This window comes from Microtus ochrogaster, linkage group LG7_11 (assembly GCF_000317375.1).
Source record: "Microtus ochrogaster isolate Prairie Vole_2 linkage group LG7_11, MicOch1.0, whole genome shotgun sequence".
Taxonomy (NCBI): Eukaryota; Metazoa; Chordata; class Mammalia; order Rodentia; family Cricetidae; genus Microtus; species Microtus ochrogaster.
In genome coordinates, this window is record NC_022032.1 from 628,696 (window position 1) to 649,892 (window position 21,197).

The 21,197-nt window shown below is 46.4% G+C and overlaps 1 protein-coding gene across 5 annotated transcripts in view; it reads left to right on the forward strand.

Moving 5' to 3' along the window:
* Slc20a2 (solute carrier family 20 member 2) overlaps positions 1-14,676 on the forward strand; it is a 92,031-nt gene extending 77,355 nt beyond the window's left edge. For all 5 annotated transcript variants that reach the window (XM_013352037.2, XM_026786881.1, XM_026786879.1 and 2 more), the window contains exons 6-11: positions 1,535-1,651; positions 5,642-5,842; positions 6,043-6,634; positions 8,694-8,879; positions 10,611-10,695; positions 13,241-14,676. In XM_013352037.2, the coding sequence (XP_013207491.1) occupies positions 1,535-1,651; positions 5,642-5,842; positions 6,043-6,634; positions 8,694-8,879; positions 10,611-10,695; positions 13,241-13,402 (1,343 nt within the window). In that variant the 3' untranslated portion in view covers positions 13,403-14,676. The remainder of the gene's footprint in view (positions 1-1,534; positions 1,652-5,641; positions 5,843-6,042; positions 6,635-8,693; positions 8,880-10,610; positions 10,696-13,240) is intronic.
* The last annotated feature ends 6,521 nt before the right edge of the window (positions 14,677-21,197 follow it).

The following is a 21,197-nucleotide window of genomic DNA, read 5'->3' on the forward strand; positions in this document are numbered from 1 at the left end:
CTCTCGTTTGACAGGTTTTCTCTCTGTAATAGCTGTAGCTGTCCTGGAACTAGCTCTTGTAGACCAGGCTGGCCTCAAGCTCACAGAGCTCTGCCTGCCTCTGCCTCCCAAGTGCTGGGATTAAAGGCGTGGGCCACCACTGCCTGGTTTCAACCTGCTTTCTTATAGAATCCAGAACCACCATCCCACGGATGGTACCACCCACACGGAGTTCTCCCCCATCAGTTATTAATTAAGAAAATTCCTACAGCTGGATCCTATGGGGGCACCCTTTCAGGTGATTCTAGCTTGTGTCAAGTTGACATAGAATTAGCCAGGACAACCCTGTGACTCCAGCTCTAGAAGGATCCAACATCACTGGCCTCTACAGGCACCCAGACTCACATATGTGTGCAGGCGCTCACAGTGCATGCCCACACTGCCATACACACACATTCCCACATGTGGGTACACACACGTGCACACGTGCTTGCTCTTATGATTGAAGAAAAATCAGAGCTGAGGTAAGAGAGTCATGTATAGGTGTTCATGTGTGAGCATGGATGTTAAGTTCCGGACCATAGGTGTTCATGTGTGAGCATGGATGTTAAGTTCTGTACCATAGGTGTTCATGTGTGAGAATGGATGTTAAGTTCTGGACCTGTAGATATTTCTGAAAGGCACCTGTTATTATCCCTAGGGCAGAAAACAGATGCAGTTCCAGGCTGAGCTAGGGAGCCAAGCGTGCTGAGCACAAATGATATCACTAAAGCACAGACACTCTGGCCCTAACTGCTGCTCACTGCAATGCTGACTTTCGTTGGGTTTGCTGTGTTGTAATTTCTTAAATTGACATTTTGAGGAAGAGTTATATTTGAAGGGCGGTGGCCTCTAAAGAAACTCTTACTTCTGTAAGGTCTTTCCTTTTTCAGTTTAAAGTTTTGTTTTGTTTCATTTGGGGTGTTTTGTTTTATGAGACTTTAACACAACGATCCTGCAGCCTTCACTGCCCTGGTTCTGGGATTACAGGCATGTACTACCACACCCAGAATTCTCTTTGTCTCTAAGAGGTGCATGCCTGTGACCAGGGTATAACAGCACCCGTTTAAAGCAGAGCTGCTGGCCCTTGAGCAAAGACCCAGAGAGGCAGCACAAGCCCACATCATCCACAGAGCCACCATTTGCCACTACTGAGCAAGGCCATCTGTTAGGACATAAAACAGCAAGTGGCCATATTTGCCTGATCAGCTAAGATAATGATACAACATATACAGAAAATAGTGCTATACAAAAAACTTCCTACCCTGACCGTGCCCAAGTGGTAGCATTTTAATAATTAATTCCTAACAAGCACAGATTCTCAAGACTGTTATATGTCTTAAACACAGTCCTGCTGTCTGCCCCCGGGTGTGCAGTGTGCTTGGTTTGGTTTCATTTCCCTGAGATACTTGTTCAGTACAGAATCCGGGTGACTTGTTTGAGCCTGGAGGAGCAGAGGATGAGTTGCTGGTGGAGGCTTTCCCAGTACCAACACTGCTGTTCCTTTGTTTCCCAGTGCTGGGGCTGACGCTTCCCATCTGGGCCATCGCTCTCATTTCCTTTGGCGTTGCTCTGCTGTTCGCCTTCTTCGTGTGGCTCTTCGTGTGTCCGTGGATGAAGAGGAAGATAGCAGGTAAGCAGCTTTTATTCTTCCAGATTACAAAACTGCTGCTCATTCCTGAGGCTATCTCTGTAAATAAACAGTGTCCTTAAAAATAAAGGAATTATAGCTGGTTGGTGGTGGCGCACGCCTTTAATCCCAGCACTTGGGAGCAGAGGCAGGCGGATCTCAGTGAATTCAAGGCCAGCCTGGTCTACAAAGCAAATTCCAGGACAGCCAAACTGTTACAGAAAAACAAAAAAGAAAAATTGCTTTTTAGCCAGGCAGTAGTGGCGCATGCCTTTAATCCCAGCACTTGGGAGCAGAGCTAGGCGGATCTCTGTGAGTTCAAGGACAGCCTGGTCTTCAAAAGCTAGTTCCCGGACGTCCAGAGCTACAGAGAAACCCTGTCTAGAAAAAACAAAAATGAAAACAAAATCAAAACAACAACAACAGAGCTGGAGAGATGTCTCAGTGGTTAAGAGCATTGTCTACTCTTCCAAAGGTCCTGAGTTCAATTCCCAGCAACCACATGGTGGCTCACAACCATCTGTAATGAGATCTGGTGCCCTCTTCTGGTCTGCAGGCATACAGACAGAATATTGTATGCATAATAAATAAATAAATATTTTAAAAAAAAACAACAACAACAAAAATGGAATAAAGGAATTAGAGATGAGAGTAGTTCTTAGAATTGCCCAGGGATGCAGACTCAGGCCTCTGGCCATCCACTTCTGTTTCTGCCTCATATAGTTCCGTGATAATTTGTGGGCCACATTTGCATCATTATTTGTTTCCAAGCACAACTGTAAGTGAACACACAGGTTCTGCCAGCTCTGGAGGAAACATTTCTCTCTGGGGAAATGCGGACAGTTACCATAAAGGATGGCGCATGTGACAAGTGGCTGAAAGAGCGACAAGTCCAAGTGAAACGACTTGGACTCTTAGAGATTCGTGGCGGACTGACACAGAACGGGTCTTGTAATTGTATTTCAGTGTGGGTGCATCCCAATTTGAAAATCTGTGTTTAATAGAGCACTAAGGTAAAAACAAAGACTTTTGAACTGGAAGAAGCAATGTGGCCAAAATATTGGTTCTTTGCAAGTTGATTTGTATATATAGCATGAATTTAATTAAAATCCCAGCATAATATTTTATCGATCTAGACTTAAGCTCTTCATAAATCTATACAGAAAGCTAAAGAAACTGAAATAGCCACAACGGTTTTGGAAATCAGAAGAGCGAGACTTCCTGCCTTTAAGGCTTATTGTAATACTTCAAGGCAGCGTGTGCCGTGAAGAACAGATGTGTTGGTTAACAGAGCAGACAGATTCCAGGAGACCATACAGATGTGGCGAATATACTTCAAGACTGGTGGTTCAGTGGAGAAAACATAGTCCTTTTTGTTTGTTTTTCTTTCAAGACAGGGTTTCTCTGTGTAGCCCTGGCTGTCCTAGAACTCTCTCAGTAGACCAGGCTGGTCTGGAACTCACAGAGATCCACCTGCCTCTGCCTCCCGAGTGCTGGGATTAAAGGTGTGAGCACTATCACCTGGCAAAAATACTGTCCCTTTAAACAGAATTCACTGAAATAATTGAATGTCCACACACCAAAGCAGAAGCCAAGCCTTGCGATAAATGTTATGCCTTACTTTTAAGTTAACTCGAGATGTACCACAAATCTAAATGTAAAAGTAATAAAGACTTTTTGGGGAGTAAGAACTTTGTGGTCTTGGTTAAGCAAAGAACTTTGTCCGTGACACCAAGCACGATCCACAGAAGAAATTTACAAATTTTACAAGATGCAGATTGAAAACTCTGGCTCACTGAAAACACCATTTAGGGAAACTTTGTGTCATGGAAATAAATATATTAAGAAATTTTTTAAAATCAGCTAAAACATGAGCAATATATTTTTAATTTATTTTGATTCTTTTTAATCATGTCCGTCCTGGTGTGGGAGTCTGCGCATATCGGTGCAGGTGCCCACATAGGCCAAGGTGTCGGATACCCCTGAAGCTCAAGTTAGAGGCTGTTTGTGAGCCCCCCAAAGGAGGTGTTGGGAACCAGACTTGGGTCCTCTGGAAGAACAGTGCTGACTCTTAACCTCTGAGCTCTCTCTCCAGGTGGAGCAAACTGTTGGAACACCTTATAGAGATGTAAGTGGCAAATGAACCCATTCCACGTTCACTCTCACTAACGGTCAGGGAATACAACATCAAACGAGCATGAGATACCGCTTCACACCATTCAAATGCCTTTGTAACACATGACCATGCTAACTGGGAAGGATTAAAAACAAACAACAACAACAACACCAGCAACAACAACAACAAAACAGCTATAACCTTCAGGCACTGACATTGGTAATTAAAAGTGGCACAAGAGACAGCTGGACAGTTCTTAGGTTACATGTGCACAGGCCTTCGGCATTTTTTGAACCAGTCCTGGGTATTTCCCCAGAGAAATCAAAACCGAAATTCACATAAAACTCTGCCCATGGGCCGGTTGTGGTGGCGGACGCCGGTAGAATTTGCTGAAGGAGGCAGAGGCAGGAGGATCATGAGTTCGAGGCCAGCCTGGGCTACACATTTTAGGAAAAAAAAAAAAAAACTCTGCCCATGGGTGTTTACAGCAGCTCTGTCGCTGTCACCCGGAATGGAAGCCCTCCCCCGACAGGTTATCACGGGATAAAGAAAGTGCGGCTCCACACTCCAGTGCTCAGCAGTAACGAGGAACTGGATGCCACTCCCGTGGCAGCGTGAATGAGTGGCAGAGCCAGCGTGCTGAGTAGAAGCAGCCTTCTCACATGCTTACTCATCCTGTGATTTCGTCTTGGAGGCTTTCTGAAAAATGCAGAACTGGAGGGTGGCAGATGAGACAGGTGGTCGTCTCAGGTAGGGCTGGGCAGGGGAGTAAATAAGGACCTGGGGACTTCTTACATCCCCGTTGTAGTGGTGCCCCCTGGGAAACTCAGAATCACACATACCTGCAAAGGCAGCTTACTGCGTGTGAGTTTTAAGACTAAGAATTTTCATGGGGCTGGAGAGATGATGGCTCAGCAGTTAAGTGTATGCACTGCTCGTCCAGAGGACCCCAGTTCAATTGTAATCTGAGTCCCAGCGTCCACACCGAGGAGCTCACAAGTGTCTATAACTCCAGTTCCAGGGGAATCCAATGCCTCTGACCTCTGCAGATACATGCATGTGTACGCACACACTCTAAAAATAATCAAGGGGCCAGAGAGATAGCTCAGAGGTTTAGAGGACTTGCTGTGGTTGCAGAAGATAGGTTTGGTGCCCAGGACGCACATGGCAGCTCACAACTGTAAACAGCTCTAGAGGGTCTGACCTGTTTCTTATTGAGTAAATGGAATCTCCCTGTTCCTTTTGAGAAAAAAAAAAAAAAAAGAGGTTTACTTGCGTCATAGAATCTGATATGATCAAAGAAATCTGAGACCAATAATTTATTGACCAGGAAAAAAAAACCAAATGTATTCCACTTGTTCAAGACAAGAATGATAAACATTTCTATAACTCTAAGATTAGTCTGTCTAGAAGGGTTATAGAATTATAGAATTGTCAGCCCTGGAAGAGGCCTGGGCGATCAAATTTAAGGTTTTGGATATATTAGTAACTCAGCATAAGTATGTATCATTTAATAGCTGTCTTCAAGAGCATGGATTGAATTGGCAGTGGTGGTGCACACCTTTAATCCCAGCCCTCAGGAGGCAGAGACAGGCAGATCTCTGGGTTTGAGGCCAGACTAATCTACAGAGTGAGTTTCAGTACAGCCAGGGCTACACAGAGAACCCTGTCTCGATAAATTAATTAATTAATTAATTTAAAATTAAAAAAATCATTGATTGATGTTTTTATTTCCTCATCTAACTCTAATGTTTTGTTTCCAAGGTCAATACTGAAGTGTAAAAATATATCTTCACATTTTAGTATTTAATCATTTTCTTTTTAAAAGAAAAAGAATACATTTCCAAAATCTGTACTTCCTTCCTTATCTTTTCTAGGCAAATTAGAAAAGACCAGCGCTTTATCGCGAACTTCCGATGAAAGTCTCAGTAAAGCCCAGGAGGTGGAGTCCCCTTTTAAGGAGCTCCCTGGTGCCAAAGCCAGCGATGACAGTGCTGTCCCCCTCACCAGCCCGGCTGGGGAGGCTGTGGGACCCTCCGAGTGCACATCAACAGGGAACCACCCCCGGACAGCCTATGGTAAGGCTAACTTGGAGCTCTTGGGTACAACACGGGAAGGAGGTAATCTGCCAGGCCGAGCTTGGGTACAAAAGTGTACCCAGAATTTATGTTTTGATGGACAGGAATCCAACCCAGAGCCTTGTGCATGCTAAGCATGTGATTTTCCACTGAGTGCCCTACTCTCCACCTTAAATAAGCATCTCCTACATTATTTCCAGGACGGGCACTTTCCATGACTCACGGCTCTGCAAAGTCACCCATCTCCAACGGCACGTTTGGCTTTGAAGGCCACATGAGGAATGACGGTCATGTTTATCACACTGTACACAAAGACTCGGGGCTCTACAAAGACTTGCTGCACAAAATCCACGTAGACAGAGGCCCCGAAGAGAAGCCCGCTCAGGAAAACAACTACAGGCTGCTTCGGCGGAACAACAGCTACACCTGCTACACCGCAGCCATCTGTGGCATGCCGGTGCATACCACCTTCAGAGCCCCAGATGCCTCCTCCGCCCCCGAGGACAGCGAGAAGCTGGTGGGCGACACGGTGTCCTATTCCAAGAAGCGGCTTCGCTACGACAGCTACTCCAGCTACTGCAATGCGGTCGCCGAGGCCGAGATCGAGGCTGAGGAGGGGGGCGTAGAAATGAGGCTGGCCTCGGAGCTAGCAGATCCCGACCAGCCTCACGAGGACCCCACGGAGGAAGAAAAGGAGGAGAAGGACACGGCAGAGGTCCACCTGCTCTTCCACTTCCTGCAAGTCCTCACTGCCTGCTTTGGGTCCTTTGCTCATGGTGGCAATGATGTGAGGTAGAGTATCTTTATTCATTCAGCAAATACGCAGTAAGGGTCAGCTACCTGCTGGGAGATGGAAGTCCCTGCCACCGGCAAAGGGGAGCACAGACAGTAAGCAAGCATATAAGTACCCACCTAGAAAGTTGAAAGGGTGTCGCAGTGGCCAGTCAGCTAGCTGCGTGGGGAGGCTCTCAGAGCAGGGGCTAAAGGAGGTGCAAGAACCAGTCACGTGACCATTGCAGAAAGCGCTAACAGCAGATGCAGAGGGTGAAGTGGAGCGTGCCGGGACTGCTCTGCAAAGAGCAGGAGACCTTGGACAGGGTAAGTGGAGGCTGTGAATCAAGTCACGGTAGAGGCACGGAGAAATGTAAAGGAATTGTGTTCTGCTAGGCAACGGAACGGCAGCTGGGGTCCTGACTGCTGTGCAGGGTGAGGCAGTGTTTATTTGATCCCAGGAATTCAGGAACTAGACTAGACAATGCAACCAGACCCTGTCTTAAAAATAAACTGTTCAGGGGCTGGGAAGATGGCTCAGCAGTTAAGAGCAATTGTCGCTCTTGTAGAGGACCAGTGTTTAATTTCCACCACCCACGTGATGGCTCACAACCATCAGTAATTCCAGCTGCAGAGGATCCAGCGCCCTCTTCTGGCCTCCATGGGTACCAAGCATGCACAGGGTGCACCGACATACATATCAAGAAGAGTAAACAAAGTAAATAAATTCTTGACATTTTTAAGAAAACAAGCTTTGGAAGAAGGAAGTTTTCACTGTAAGAGACAAGGGAGCCACCGGAAGGGCTGACAGGCATTTAACTGGACCCTTCTGGCTTATTCCATGGCTGTGCTGAGGGGATAGGAGATCAGTTGGGATGTCGCTCAATGATCCAAGAAGAAAGAGCAAGGCTTGGAGCAGAGAGATGGTACAGTAGCCAGGGTCAGGATATAGTATTCTGAATGTGGGACCAATGGAATTGATAGGCAATTACGACCAGTGGTTCCTTCCTAATGCTGCGACCCTTTAATCTAGTTCCTTGTGTTGTGGTGACCCCCAACCATAAAGTTATTTTTGTTGCTACGTGTTACTCTAATTTTGCTACTGTTATGAATCGTAAAACAAGTACCTGATATGTGGATGGTCTTAGGCGATCCCTGGAAAGACCGACCAGTTGAGAACGGCTAAATTAGACACAGGTGTGAAAGAAGGCGGCCTCGCCCAGCAATTTCAACTCTCACAAACCTGAGAGTGAAGTCCAACCCAGAAAGGGCTGGTTTGGGGCTAGTTAGCGTTCAGATTAGACGTAAACCTGAAAATACCTGTAACACCCAAATGACAGCCACGTGAAGATCAAGTTAGCAGCCAGCTGGGTGTGGCTGCGTTCAGGAATGATCAGGCTGGGTATGGATGAGCACCCATGCCCGGAAGGCAGAGGTGCTGGCTAGAAATCCTGGGAGGGAGGGAAGGAGAGGAAAGAAGCAGCGTGGACACCTGAGCCCTGGAGCTTCGCGGAGAGAAATGGAGACAGCAGGAAGTCGTGTCGAGCCAGGCCGTGAGAGCTTTGCACGGGCCAGCTCTGCATGGCTGTTTAGCGGGAGCTGGGCATCCGTGCCTCTCAAGTCTTGTCTCTGTTCATTATTTAAAAGTTTGACTTCAGGCCAGGCCATGGTGGCGCACGCCTCTAATCCCAGCACTGGGGAGGCAGAGGCAGGTGGATCTCTGTGAGTTCGAGACCAGCCTGGTTCAGGACAGCTAAGGTTACACAAAGAAACCCTATCTCAATAATAATAAAATAATAATAATAATAACTGGCTGTTGCCTTTAAGTGCCTTTTAAGTGCCTTTTCATATAATTCACATAATTATACTTACACTGCTTAACTCTACCTAAAATGGTTAAGATGGCAAATTTTCTATTATGCTTTTTATATCAATAAGTCATTTTATCACCTTAAATTCTATGAGTAAGCTACAAATACAATAAGACTTAGCTAATTTTCAAAACCAAGAAGTCATTATATAGTATATGTATAGTGTCATGCCTATGTACAATTAACCCCCCGCCTTTTTTTTTAACCAGCAATGCAATTGGTCCCCTCGTGGCTTTGTGGCTGATCTATGAACAAGGTGGAGTTATGCAAGAAGCTGCTACCCCAGTCTGGCTGCTGTTTTATGGAGGAGTCGGGATTTGCACAGGTCTCTGGGTTTGGGGGAGAAGAGTGATCCAGACCATGGGAAAGGACCTCACTCCCATCACACCTTCCAGGTGAGGCACAGAGGTCTGCAGAGACAGGGCTTCCAGGTGGGGCTCGCTGCAGAAGCTGAGTCAACATGTCAGGGCTTTCTTGCCTTAGTTAGGGTTTCTATTGCTGTGAAGAGACACCATGGCCACAGCAACTCTTATAAAGGAAAACATTTAATTGGGGTGGCGGCTGACAGTTTCAGGAGTTTAATCCATTATCATCAAGGTGGGGAGCATGGCGGCATGCAGGCAGACATGGTACTGACTACATCTTGATCAGAAGGCAACAGGAAGTGGACTATGACACTAGGAGAAGCTTGAGCATAGGAGACCTCAAAGCCCACCTCCACAAGGAGCACCTACTCTAACAAAGCCACAGCTTTGTGCCATTCCCTACGAGCTTATGGGGGCCAATTACATTCAAACTACCAAATTTCTCGTGCTATTGTTCTGTAGCGATTGTCACGGGGAGAAAGAGCAGAGGGATCCTCACTACCTCAGCCTCCACCAGTCAGCCCCTTCGTCACCATTGCCCCCGCTGCCGTCTACACGGGCACCAGGATGGAGGTGGGAAGACACTGAGACAGAAGCAGGGAAACTCAGAGACTGCTACAGTTCCTTATCTAGCCTGTTGTTCTAACGCAGTGTGAGGGCCGGAGGACACGGGCAAAACCCCGGTGCAGACTGGAGCCCAAGGCCTTCCTCCAGAACTCCCCAGCCACGCCCAGTCTCCCACTCTAGGGCCCATCTGGTACCCTTTCTGTTGCCAGTATAAAACCCCCGAGATAAGCAGTGTCTAAGGAGGAAGGGTTCACTGTGGCTCACACTTGCACAGCTCTTGGCCCGTTTCCGTTTGTCCTTGTTCTTCAGGAGCATAGAGCAGTGCACACCGTGGTGGGGGCCTGTGCCACAGGAAAAAACCAGGAAGCAAACACAAACATCAGAAAGGCCAGAGTCCTACACCCCTCAGGGATATGCCCCAGTGACCCAGACACCCCCTTATATCACCTCCCAATAGCATCACCCTAGGGACCAAGCCTTTGACATAATGGGCCTTTGGGGCACATAAACTCCAAAACGTGGCACCTGCCTCTCCCCCAAATTTTCAAGCCCAGAGATCTCTCCTGACATCCCCCAGGATTTGGGGGTGTGTACCTCTGCTGTCACACTTAGTCACTCTGCTGTGCAGCCTGTGGTTAAATAACAGGTCTCGGCTTACGGAGTACAGCTAAAGTTCAGAACTATCTGCTGTCGGGAAACTTTTTTCTCTGTGTTTCTTTTTAAAACATATTAGGGGTTTCTGTTTGCTTTTGTTTCTAATTTTCAGTTCCCCATCCTTAAGATTCATTTTAATGAAAGATTGTTTTAGAAGACCAAATTGAAAAAAAATCGGTCATCTGAAGATTGCTTTTTTGTAATAAGTTCACACTTTCAAGATGAGAACCTAGTTTTTTTTTTTTCCGTGCCCCTTTAGGAACAAGCAATTTATCGTCCTCCTGCACAGCAGGAATTTCTGACCCAGTTCCACACTTCAGGTTGGAAAACATGTTAGGAAAACAAGGTCATTGGATGTCAGCTGCATAGCCCAGTGCCCCGCTGAGAGCAACAGTGTCTTGTTCTCCTAATGGTCATCTGGCTCAGGCAGCAGTCCATAACCAGCTTACAGAATGTTCTGGCAAGCCTTCTGCAGCCATGGGGTGTCGGCAAGGCCACACAAAGAGCTCCTGTGACGTTGTCTTCCTGTTGCCCCCACAGTGGCTTCACTATTGAGCTGGCCTCTGCCTTCACCGTGGTGATTGCCTCCAACATCGGGCTTCCCGTCAGCACCACACACTGCAAGGTAGGTCCATGCCAGCCAGAGACTGCCATTCGGAGGGGTGGCATGTCAGTCCAGCGGCTCCAAGCGGATCTGAAAAAGGTCCCTAGACTCTGCACAGTTGCTGTGGGACTGCCAGGACATTGTTGACCAGCGAGGAGGAGGAAGCAGGGGTGGTTGTTTCCCTAGAATGCCTGCGCCCCTCCTAACCCTTCCTGATCCCCAGTAGGGCACCTGTTGAGGCTTTGCTTTCTCAGCACCAGTGGGAGAGCTTCCGTTTGCCCTGGGCCCCTTACCGTTCCCCCCTAGATTGCCTTCTGCGGTCACGTGTGCACCACGCATGTCTGCAGGTTCACCTGGGATGTACCATGCAGTTCCTGCCACTGCACAGAATTGATTTTAGCAGTGGGACAGAAACAGAAGTAAACGGAAATTATTTCAGAGCAGTTCTAAGATGTGGCTACTTCTCTGTTCCCCCTTAGAGTGACTCTGTTGCCTCAGAGTTGATTCCAAGCGAGGGGCAGGAGGTAGTGCCTGGGCCTCTGTGGTGTTTGTCCTGTTACTCACAGCTGACAGCTGAGAAAATTCGGGCTCTCAGGATTGACCCACTTTGCGAAGGCCCTACAGCTTGGATACACAGTAGGACCAGGGATCAGATCTTCACCTAGTGCTCTGTTCCTCCTAATTGTGGTCAATTAGTAAACATCACCATGACAACCAATTTGACTCCAGTGTATCAGACAGATGCCCACTGGGCACTGTTGGAAGTGCAGTGTGAATGCTGACTCATTTGCTCAGGAGGAGAACGCTAGCAACTCCCCAGTCTTACAGATAGGGTTGAGAAACCTTTCCCACCCAGGGGCTGGCATGGCACCCTGCATCCCTAGTACAAGGGAGGAAGGCAAAGAAAGCTTGGCACACCCACCACTTGGCATCTGGGTTGCTCCATTTTGGTTGTTTTTGAAATGATGAAAAGAGCCAGGAGATGGTGATGTGCCCCTTTAATCCTAGCACTCAGGAGGCAGAGACAGGTGAATCTCTGTAAGTGTGAGTTCGAGGCCAGCCTGGTCTACAGAGTGAGTTTCAGGACAGGCTCCCAAGCTATACAGAGAAACCCTATCTCGAAAAAACAAACAAAATAAATAAATAAATAAACATACACACATGCATAGATAAATTGATAATAAATAAATAAACAAACATACACACATGAATAGATAAGTTGATAAAAGGGTCGTGGGAAGCAGCTTAATGACAGAGTACATACCTAGCTCAACAGAGGCCTTGTGTTTGGCAAAAAAAGAAAATAGAAGTTATCAAAGAAGTATGGGTTCAATGAAATACTTCAGACAACACAAAGATGTGTAGACTATGAAAAGTGACCATCTCCCCATTCATCACCCCATGTAGCTCTCTGTGCTGTTCGGGATTGAGAAAGCACCCTAAATTATATGCTCTCCTGAGGAGGCAAAGCACTTAGCTCTTCACTTTTTTTTTTAAAATATTTATTTATTTATTATGTATACAATATTCTGTCTGTATACCTGAAGGCCAGAAGAGGGCGCCAGACCTCATTACAAATGGTTGTGAGCCACCATGTGGTTGCTGGGAATTGAACTCAGGACCTTTGGAAGAGCAGGCAATGCTCTTAACCACTGAGCCATCTCTCCAGCCCCTAGCTCTTCACTTTTCTATTGCATTTATTCATTCATTCATTTAGTGCATGCGTGCGTGTGTGCACATGAGTGTGCACGTGTGTGTACGTACACGCACAACATTCAGTGGCAATCACAGGACAACTGCCAGGATTCTGTTCTCGCCTTCCATCATGTGGGCCTCAGGGATCGAGCTCACTTTGTCAGTCTTAGTGGCAAGCACCTTTACCCACTGAGCCATCTCAGCTGCCCACTTTTTACCATTTCGTAGGCATAAATAGTCACAGCTGCCTGACTTTTCTAGATGTTGTAGTGTTATGCCCAGATCTGCAGAGTCCTCCAAAAACCAACAAGGAGACCGAGTCCCGTATGTAAAAGCAAAGAGCCTTCATTCCACACAAGTTTGCAAATTCGGTCTCTTTGTGTCCACTGTATTGGAATAATCGGAGAGCCCAAGCTCAGTTAGAGTTGGGTTTTATAGTAACAAAGGTGGGGGCGAGGGATTTCTAAGCTTCAGGACCCCAGATTGGCTAACATTTGTCTAGGAGTGTCCTGGTGATGAGTCCCCATGTGCCATGGTGTGTGCACACCCACACACATGTAATATAAGTAAATAAAGAAATGGAATTTTAAGAATTTTAAGCAATGTCTATGGAGAAGGACCCAAGCATTCGCTGCAGGTTCAGGAAGATCGGGTGAACTGTGATGGAGAAGAGTACGGTTATATTCCTCCACTGCTGCCCATTGGGACTTTACAGAGCATAAATTATGAAAATATAAAATGATCTCCCTAGAGAACTAGTGTGAAGAGCTCGGGGGACATGACGCTCATCACGACAGACACCTGAGGGGTCAGTGTTTGTGAAGCCTCTCCTGGTGTTTCGCCTTTGACTGTGATGCTTCTGCCTCGACAGGTGGGCTCCGTGGTGGCCGTGGGCTGGATACGCTCGCGGAAGGCTGTGGACTGGCACCTCTTCCGGAACATCTTTGTGGCCTGGTTCGTGACTGTCCCCGTGGCCGGATTATTCAGTGCTGCTATCATGGCTATCTTCATGTACGGGATCCTCCTGTCATAGGCGTGGTCTGTAAACGGCTCTAGGGATAGTCTAACACGGGCCTCCGTAGCCGCATCTCTCCCTCTCCCCTCCCACACACCTTGCAGATGGCGTCATCATGCCACACACTGCTTACCCAGGCCACAGACGTTCATCCTCCAGAGTTAGCCTAACTCCTGTACATAGTAGTATGTATCAGACTGGTATTGTGACGACACACTGTGGTGCAGTTACTTATATTAAATATACATCGTGTACCTAGGATATCTAGCATTGATTTTAAACAAACTCAGAATGAAAGTGGAAGAGTATTGCCTCAAGTACAATATTCTGTTAAATGTATATAATGATTTTCAGCGGTGGCAAGTGTTAAAAACGTTTAAAAGTGTAGGCTATAAAAATCCTTTTTTAAAAATACTGTAATATAAGTGAGATGCAGTATACTTAATACAAACTTGGGCAAGTTCTCAGGCCCTTGTGTGATTGCATCATGCTGGGACAGGTGTTCACAAGTGCTTCCTCTGAAGAATGCGTTCAGAAGCTGTGTATGAGTTACTGTGTAATGTATCACTAGCGCTTTTGTAAATACTTCAACTGTGATTTTAATGGTCTGCTTCCCTTACACTTTACTGATTGGAGAATTTTGGAAAGTACCAAAGAAACAAGGGATAAATTGCCAGTATTATATCTTCATGTTGTTTGTTTCCTTCCCACTGGCCACTGAAGGGATCCTGGTCCATCAGCAGGCAAGCTCTTAGCCAGGGTAGTGTGTGTGGTTGGAAGCACCAGCTGCCCACCAGCAGAAGCCACACCGCTGCCATACCAGGCCCTGGTGAGCTTGTTCAGTGGCCTTTCACTGTCACCAGCGTGGACAACACACAGCAATGGGGGTGTACAATTAAACACTACATACATATCAAGTCCAGTCCCAGTGTCCCTCCCTGTCCCGCCCTGCAGCCTGAAATGCGGAGTTCTTGTCGCAAACTGTAAGGCCAGCGAGGCTTTTGATGTGCCTGGATGCTGTAAATCTCAGGGCTGAGCGGGGAATATTAGGAGGGACACTGGGCTTGGGGATCCATGAGGCCTTTTTATGTAGAGCATCTGAGGTCGTCCTGTAGAGCCACTGTTGTCTTCTGACAGTGAGAGACAGTATGACTAAAATGTTAAGAGCCTGAAACCATGGAAATGCTGCTAATATTTTTATATTGACATACATTTTCACGGTACTTCATTGTAATTTTTTCATTAATCAACCATATTAAATTTATAATAAAAAAGTGCCCCTCAAAAGTTTACTTCTGAGTCTTTTTTTTTCTTTCAGAGTTTCCACAAAAATCAAAACTACAGTCTGGCCACTTATGGTTTTCAAATACTTGTTGAACTTTACATCTTCCTATTCTGTGTTTGTACGGAACCAATACACAAAACTCGAAAGGGAAAGAACAGCCCACACCCATCTGCAGGCATCCCCACTGTGAACATGTTCACCCACCCCACTGTGATGTAACAGTGGTAGACGGGAGCTCGCCGGCTTGGCTCCTCATTTCTGCAGGCTCCCACTGGGAACCCAGTCTCCCCTCAAGCTGGGAAGCTCAGGGTGAAAACTCTCACGTCACGCACGGTGGCAGCAGTGGCGCCACCTAAGAGCTGGATGGGGACCAGCTGAGCGCCACCCTCCAGGTGTGACAGTCTCGTCTTCACCACCACATCTGAAATTCTCTCCCTGTAAGATGGCACCTTGTGCCCCGCCTTTGATGGTCTCAGGAGACTCAGTGTCCTATCACATTTATCGGTAAGAAAATAACAGCAAAGTGTAAGCACACACTGCGCAGGCTAGACAGCCTGTCCCTGCCCTGGAAGGGCAACCTGGATGTCAAGAAACCCTAGCAGGCAAACGGCAGGGATGAATCCCAGGAGAGGAAGCGGGTGGGGTGTCATGACTCCCCAGCAAGGTGAAAGAAGCTTCTCCCAGGAACTCTCCCCAAGTCTGTTATCTGACAGAGACTTTATATGCCAGGGGAGGGGAAAGACCCACTCCAACTGACTCCAACCTTACAGCCATTGTCCAAGAGAGGCTCCTGCGTGTGATGGTCAGGCCACACATGGGTTATTACTGCTCTCTGCTCCTGGAGAGGGTGTCGCCAGGTCCCCGAGGGAAAGAATGCTGAGTCTTCCAGAAAAGGGAACTGACAAACTTCCCATGCGGAGGAAAGCTGCCTGGGGGACAAGAAAGCCATGCTCCTAGGAAGGACATCATCCCTCACATTCTGTCTTCCCTTTTCCCTTTCCTGAGAGCCTGGACTTGGAAGTATCTAAACACATTCGTATTAATTTTCAACAGGTAAACTTTTAAGTAAGTCCCCCCCCCCCTTGGTCTTAAGTGACAGAGTTCTCGAGCAACAGCAGCCACAGCAAAGTCCATCCCGTAGATAGGATGGGGTGACACGCACTTTTGATTCCTACTCAGGAGGCAGAGGCAGGGAGATCTCTGCAAGTGTCAGGCCAGCACACCCTACAGAGCAAGAGGCCAGATGAGGGATCACAACTGTCCTTCCTTAGGATTTAAAGTATCGTGTGAAATATGCATGCTGGTGCTTTGTTGGGGCCTCTTAAGAGAAAACTACTTCTAGGTCAAAAGAACAGAACTGAGTTCCCCCTCTGATCTGCTCCCAAATATCACCTGCTGTTGTCTCCGCCTACGAGTTAAACAAGCTGCACCTGCCAATCAGGTCAATTCCTGGCCAAGGGACGACCTCCTCCCAGGAAAGCTGACTTTCCCTCCGTGAGATGATCTACCTCTCAGAAGGCTCCTAATGGGGTTACTTACAGATCTTCACTAGTAAGCCTTCCCATTTCTGAGTTCTAACTCAAAACATCTTTTTCGGGTGCCAGCTAAAGGCCTAATGAAATGGTTTACAAGCTTCCTTCTCAATCTATTTTAAAATTATTTTACTAGGAGTCTGAGAACCCATAAAAGAGAAGCCCAATTTTTCCGGTAACATCACTACACCAGTGCACTGGGTTCTAACAAGGCTGGGAACTAAGACAAGAATGTGATGGGAACTTTTTCCTCGGTGTTCTTGTAACCTAAAACTACTAAAAAATAAACAGAGCAGAAGCTAGAGAAATGGCTCAGCTAAGAGTCCTTACTGCTCCATCAAAGGACCAGGGGCTACATCCAGCGCCTGCATTAGGCAGATAAATACCTATAACCCCAGCTCCACGGGATGCGATATCCTTCTGGTTTCCAGACACTTGAGCGCACGTGCTCGCGCGCACACACAAATAATTAAACCTTTAAAAAGTAAAGTCTGTTTTGTTTTTAAGACCTTCATAACAGAGATAAAAATTTAGCTGGATCCAGGTTAAGTGGCCGCCAGCCTAGAGTACAACAGAGAACTCTAGGACTCTGCAGAGACCCTGTTTTTTTAAAAATGTGGCTGTGGTGGCGGCACACACCTGTAATCCCAGAGCCTGGGAGGCAGTGGCAGACCAGCCACGTCTACACAGAGGCTCCAGGCCAGCCAAAGGGACATAGGAAGACATAGGAAGGAAAGCACTGCAGGGTGACCTGGGAATAAAACTACAGGTTTAAGAACTTGGAAATGAAGTGCAAGCAAAGGGTGGCTGGCCCTGTAAACCTCTAGAAGGGAGCACTTGAGAGTAAAAGAGGCTAAGAAACGTGTTTCAAACAGAATGAAGGTGACCCAGAGCTCTTGCTGGGGACTGAAACCTAGTTGAAATAGCAAAAAGAATTTTGCCTAGGGTAGGATGGAGAACTCATCTTTCCCAATTTGCCATGTTTTAACCAAACCCTGAACTCAAAAATTTTGAACTACTAGGAGTAGCTGAAGGGGTGAGGAGATCCGAGAAAATGAACCGAATGCCCCCAAAGGACTAGGAAAGCGGTGTGTGTCTTACGCTGGTACCACAGCGGCACCTAGCGGGGTCAAGTGTACTTGCAATTACAACATCTTTTCCCATCCTTGGGCTGCATCAGGGAAATCACTTAAGAAAATGATGTTAATTCTGTCATAATTCAGAGTTGCAAGCAATGCCAGAAATTATCTTTGTGTCTTTGACGATCACAGAGGACTGTGGGTGCTTTTAGAAAAGCTCCTTCCTGAGACACCAAACCAAATAACAGCTCTAGTTACCTGTAAGCTAACATCCGGGAGGGTCAAGTGCCAGTGAATGACTCGGCCACCGAAGGCAGAAAGACAAAGCTCTTGAGAGACCCAGAGGCTTTAGGAAGAACATGCAAGGTGATTTTCGTCCGGGCAGGAGCTCTGGGGAAAAGCTGACCGGTGGGTGGGTGAGGTCGAAGTTTGCAAAGGGTAGAGATGTGACCCAAACGCCGAGCACTACATGGATATGGAAGAAAAGGAGTAGGTTTGGGAAATGGTAGCCATCAGCGCCTGCTCAATATCCACGGAGAGAATTCTGCCAGGCACTTTGGTCTGGAGAGTTCGAGTGGAGTTCTTAGGTAAACTAAGATGAACACGGAGCCTCACAATCCATCTGTAACTCCAGTTCCAGGGGATTGGCCTCCATGGGCACCAGGCATGCATATAGTGCAGACATGTGCAGGTAAAACACCCATACACATGAAATACTTAAAAAACGATCACACCAATGAGAAAGCTTGCATGCGACCTTTGTGCATCCCTGATGACCCCTCGAGGTACACTCCTAAGCGGAAGTACCGAACCAAAGAGCCACTGCAGATAAATACACTTACAAGGGGGGCTTTCTGCTCCCAGGCGCCAGACTCAGGCTGTGCTGAAATCTAGCATAAGTCATCTTGAGAGCGAGGCACAAAGGAAACCTGCTAACCCTGGCCATGTCCTGATTAAATCACTAAACACAAAGTCGCACTGCTGTGCTGTGAAGGCAAGGAGAGAAGGCATTGGGTGGCTGTAAACAGCACCCAAGAGCCCGAGCCTGCACCAGACCAGCTGCTCTGCCTGGGATGCCTCTCCTGGCTCTTCTTTCCGACTTGAGGACTCCAAGGCGGTCACAGTTCTCACTGTGGGGTTTAAATGGGTCACTTCATACAACTGACCAGCAAGGTGCTAGTATATGAACCATGTGCTTCCTGGCTGCACAGCTGTGATGCGGGACTGCCGCTGCGCATACAGCCCAGCCACCCACAATGCCACAGAATCACCAAAGAATAAGAATCTGGATTACCTTATCAATATCTAGAATATGGCTTCTTGGCTCTGCACTATCAATAATTTAAGAGAAACAACATAAAGGAAAAATGCAAATATGCAGAGACTGCCTTCTCTACTTAAATTGAGGGCATGAATGCAACCAACTTGAACAGCTAGAACTAAGAAATAACCAGGGGCAGTTCATTAGCTCTTGCTGCAAGGCTGACTGCTGCTCCAGCCTGTCATTTCCACCCCGGCACCCTTATCCACACTAGACTGAAGAATCGCCTCGCGAAACAGTTCTCAGGCACGCTGTGATAGCTTCTGTCGTATAGGGCTTCTTACTCCACCCACACCGTGACAGAGCGGGCTCAAGCATGCTGTCCGTTCACACATACGCTACACGTGGGCTTTCCAATCAATATTTATCTCTTGGAATGGTGTTATCCACAAAGACAACATTCAAGAAAATAAAATGTTGTCATATGATTGCTATTGCAGATATTTTCTAGGCTTTGTGGACCTAATTACCCATAACTTGGGTATTCTAGCAGCTTGAGGACAGACTTTGCTAGTGTTAAGTACAATCTTACACTGGAATTGTTATTTTAAGAAAACCCAATTAGAAACAGCAAGGAATCCTAACAGGTACATTTGAATATCAACAATCAGTAAACACATATAATCCGCCCTTCTCATTGGCCACCGGGGAAGTATAAACCAAAAAGGTATAATCTTCCATCTGCTAAAGTGGTAAACATTTGAAAATGGGCAACAGTGTTAGTGTGTGTGAGAGGTGACAGACAAGCACCATGGTAGAAATATAAAGATACCAAATACTTGGAAGGGTAAATTTGTGCTATATTTATTTATTTTTCTGTCTGTCTGTCCATCTGTCCATCTGTGAACCATCCATGGTATTTCAAGACAGGCTTTCTCTGTGTTCCCTGGCTGTCTTGGACCTCGCTCTGTAGACCAGGCTGGTCTTGAACTCATAGAGATCTACCTGCCTCTGCCTCCTGAGTGCTGGGATTAAGGGGGTGCACCACCACTGCCTGGCTGTGCTACCTATTAAATGTTCAGGCCCTGCAAGTAATTCATAGTCACTTCTAGAGATCTGTAGAACTACACTGTTCAACTCAACAACCACTAACTACAAGTCATCATTTAAACAAAGTAACTAAAATTAAATTTCAAATTCAGTTGTTTAGTTGTCCTTATACTAAAAGTGATATTTAGTTATATGTACCACTCATCAGAGAAATGCAAATCAAAACAATCCGAGATTCCATCTTACACCTGTAAGAATGGCCAAAATCAAAAATACTGATGACAACTTATGCTGGAGAGGTTGTGGGGAAAAGGGAACACTTCTGCACTGCTGGTGGGAATGCAAGCTGGTACAGCCCCTTTGGATGTCAGTGTGGCAATTTCTCAGAAAATTAGAAAACAACCTTCCTCAAGACTCAGTAATAACATTTTTGGGTATATATCCACAAGGACATATACTCAACTATGGTCATAGCAGCTTGCTTTGTCATAGCCAGAACCTGGAAACAACCTAAAATGCCCCTCGGCTGAAGAATGGATAAAGAAAATGTAGTACACAATGGAGTACTACACAGCAGAAAAAAAATGACAGTTTGAACTTTTCTGGAAAATGGATGGAGCTAGAAAACATCATTTTGAGTGAAGTAGCCCAGACCCAGAAAGACAATTATCACATGTACTCACTCATAGGTGGTTTTTAAACATAAAGCAAAGAAAGCCAGCCTGCAAACCACAATCCCAGAGAACTTAGACAACAATGAGGACACTAAGAGAGACTTACATAGATCTAATCTACATGGGAAGTAGAAAGTAGAAAAAGACAAGATCTCCTGAGTAAATTGGAAGCATGGGGACCTTGGGGGAGGATTGATGAGAGGAGGGGAGAGGCAGGGAGGGGAGCAGAGAAAAATGTAGAGCTCAATAAATGTCAATAAAAAAAGTATAAAATAAGCCGGACAGTGGTGGCACACGCCTTTAATCCCAGCACTTGGGAGGCAGAGGCAGGTGGATCTCTGTGAGTTCGAGACCAGCCTGGTCTACAAGAGCTAGTTCCAGGACAGGCTCCAAAACCACAGAGAAACCCTGTCTCGAAAAACCAAAAAAAAAAAGTATAAAATAAAGAAGTCATATGTAGCTAGTATACAAATAAACCACATTCATCATTATGGCAATGCTACTATGGAAATATCCAGAGAAAAAGGAATGCCATTCAATGTTGCACTGGCTGTAATACAAAAGCCAATGCAATACAAAACGGGTAAGCATGTCATATTTATAGTTATTCATAAACAAAAAAATTAGACCAATGAGTATAATCTGCAATATGCAGTGTTACTGAGGCTATAGGGAAATGAACACACAAACATTGGTAAAAATATAAACAAACAGAAAGAGGGATCACATATTAAATTTAGAAGTAGACTGCCACTTACTGAGAAGATTCAGTAAGTGAAGGTGCCTGATGACCAGAGTTTCATTCCAAGACCCACTTGGTGAAAAGAAAAGCAACTCTCACAGATGTCTCTGACCTCAGCGTACACACTGGGGCACACTTGTGCACAGACGCATTCACACACACACAAAGTAAACGTGGTGGTCTGAATGAG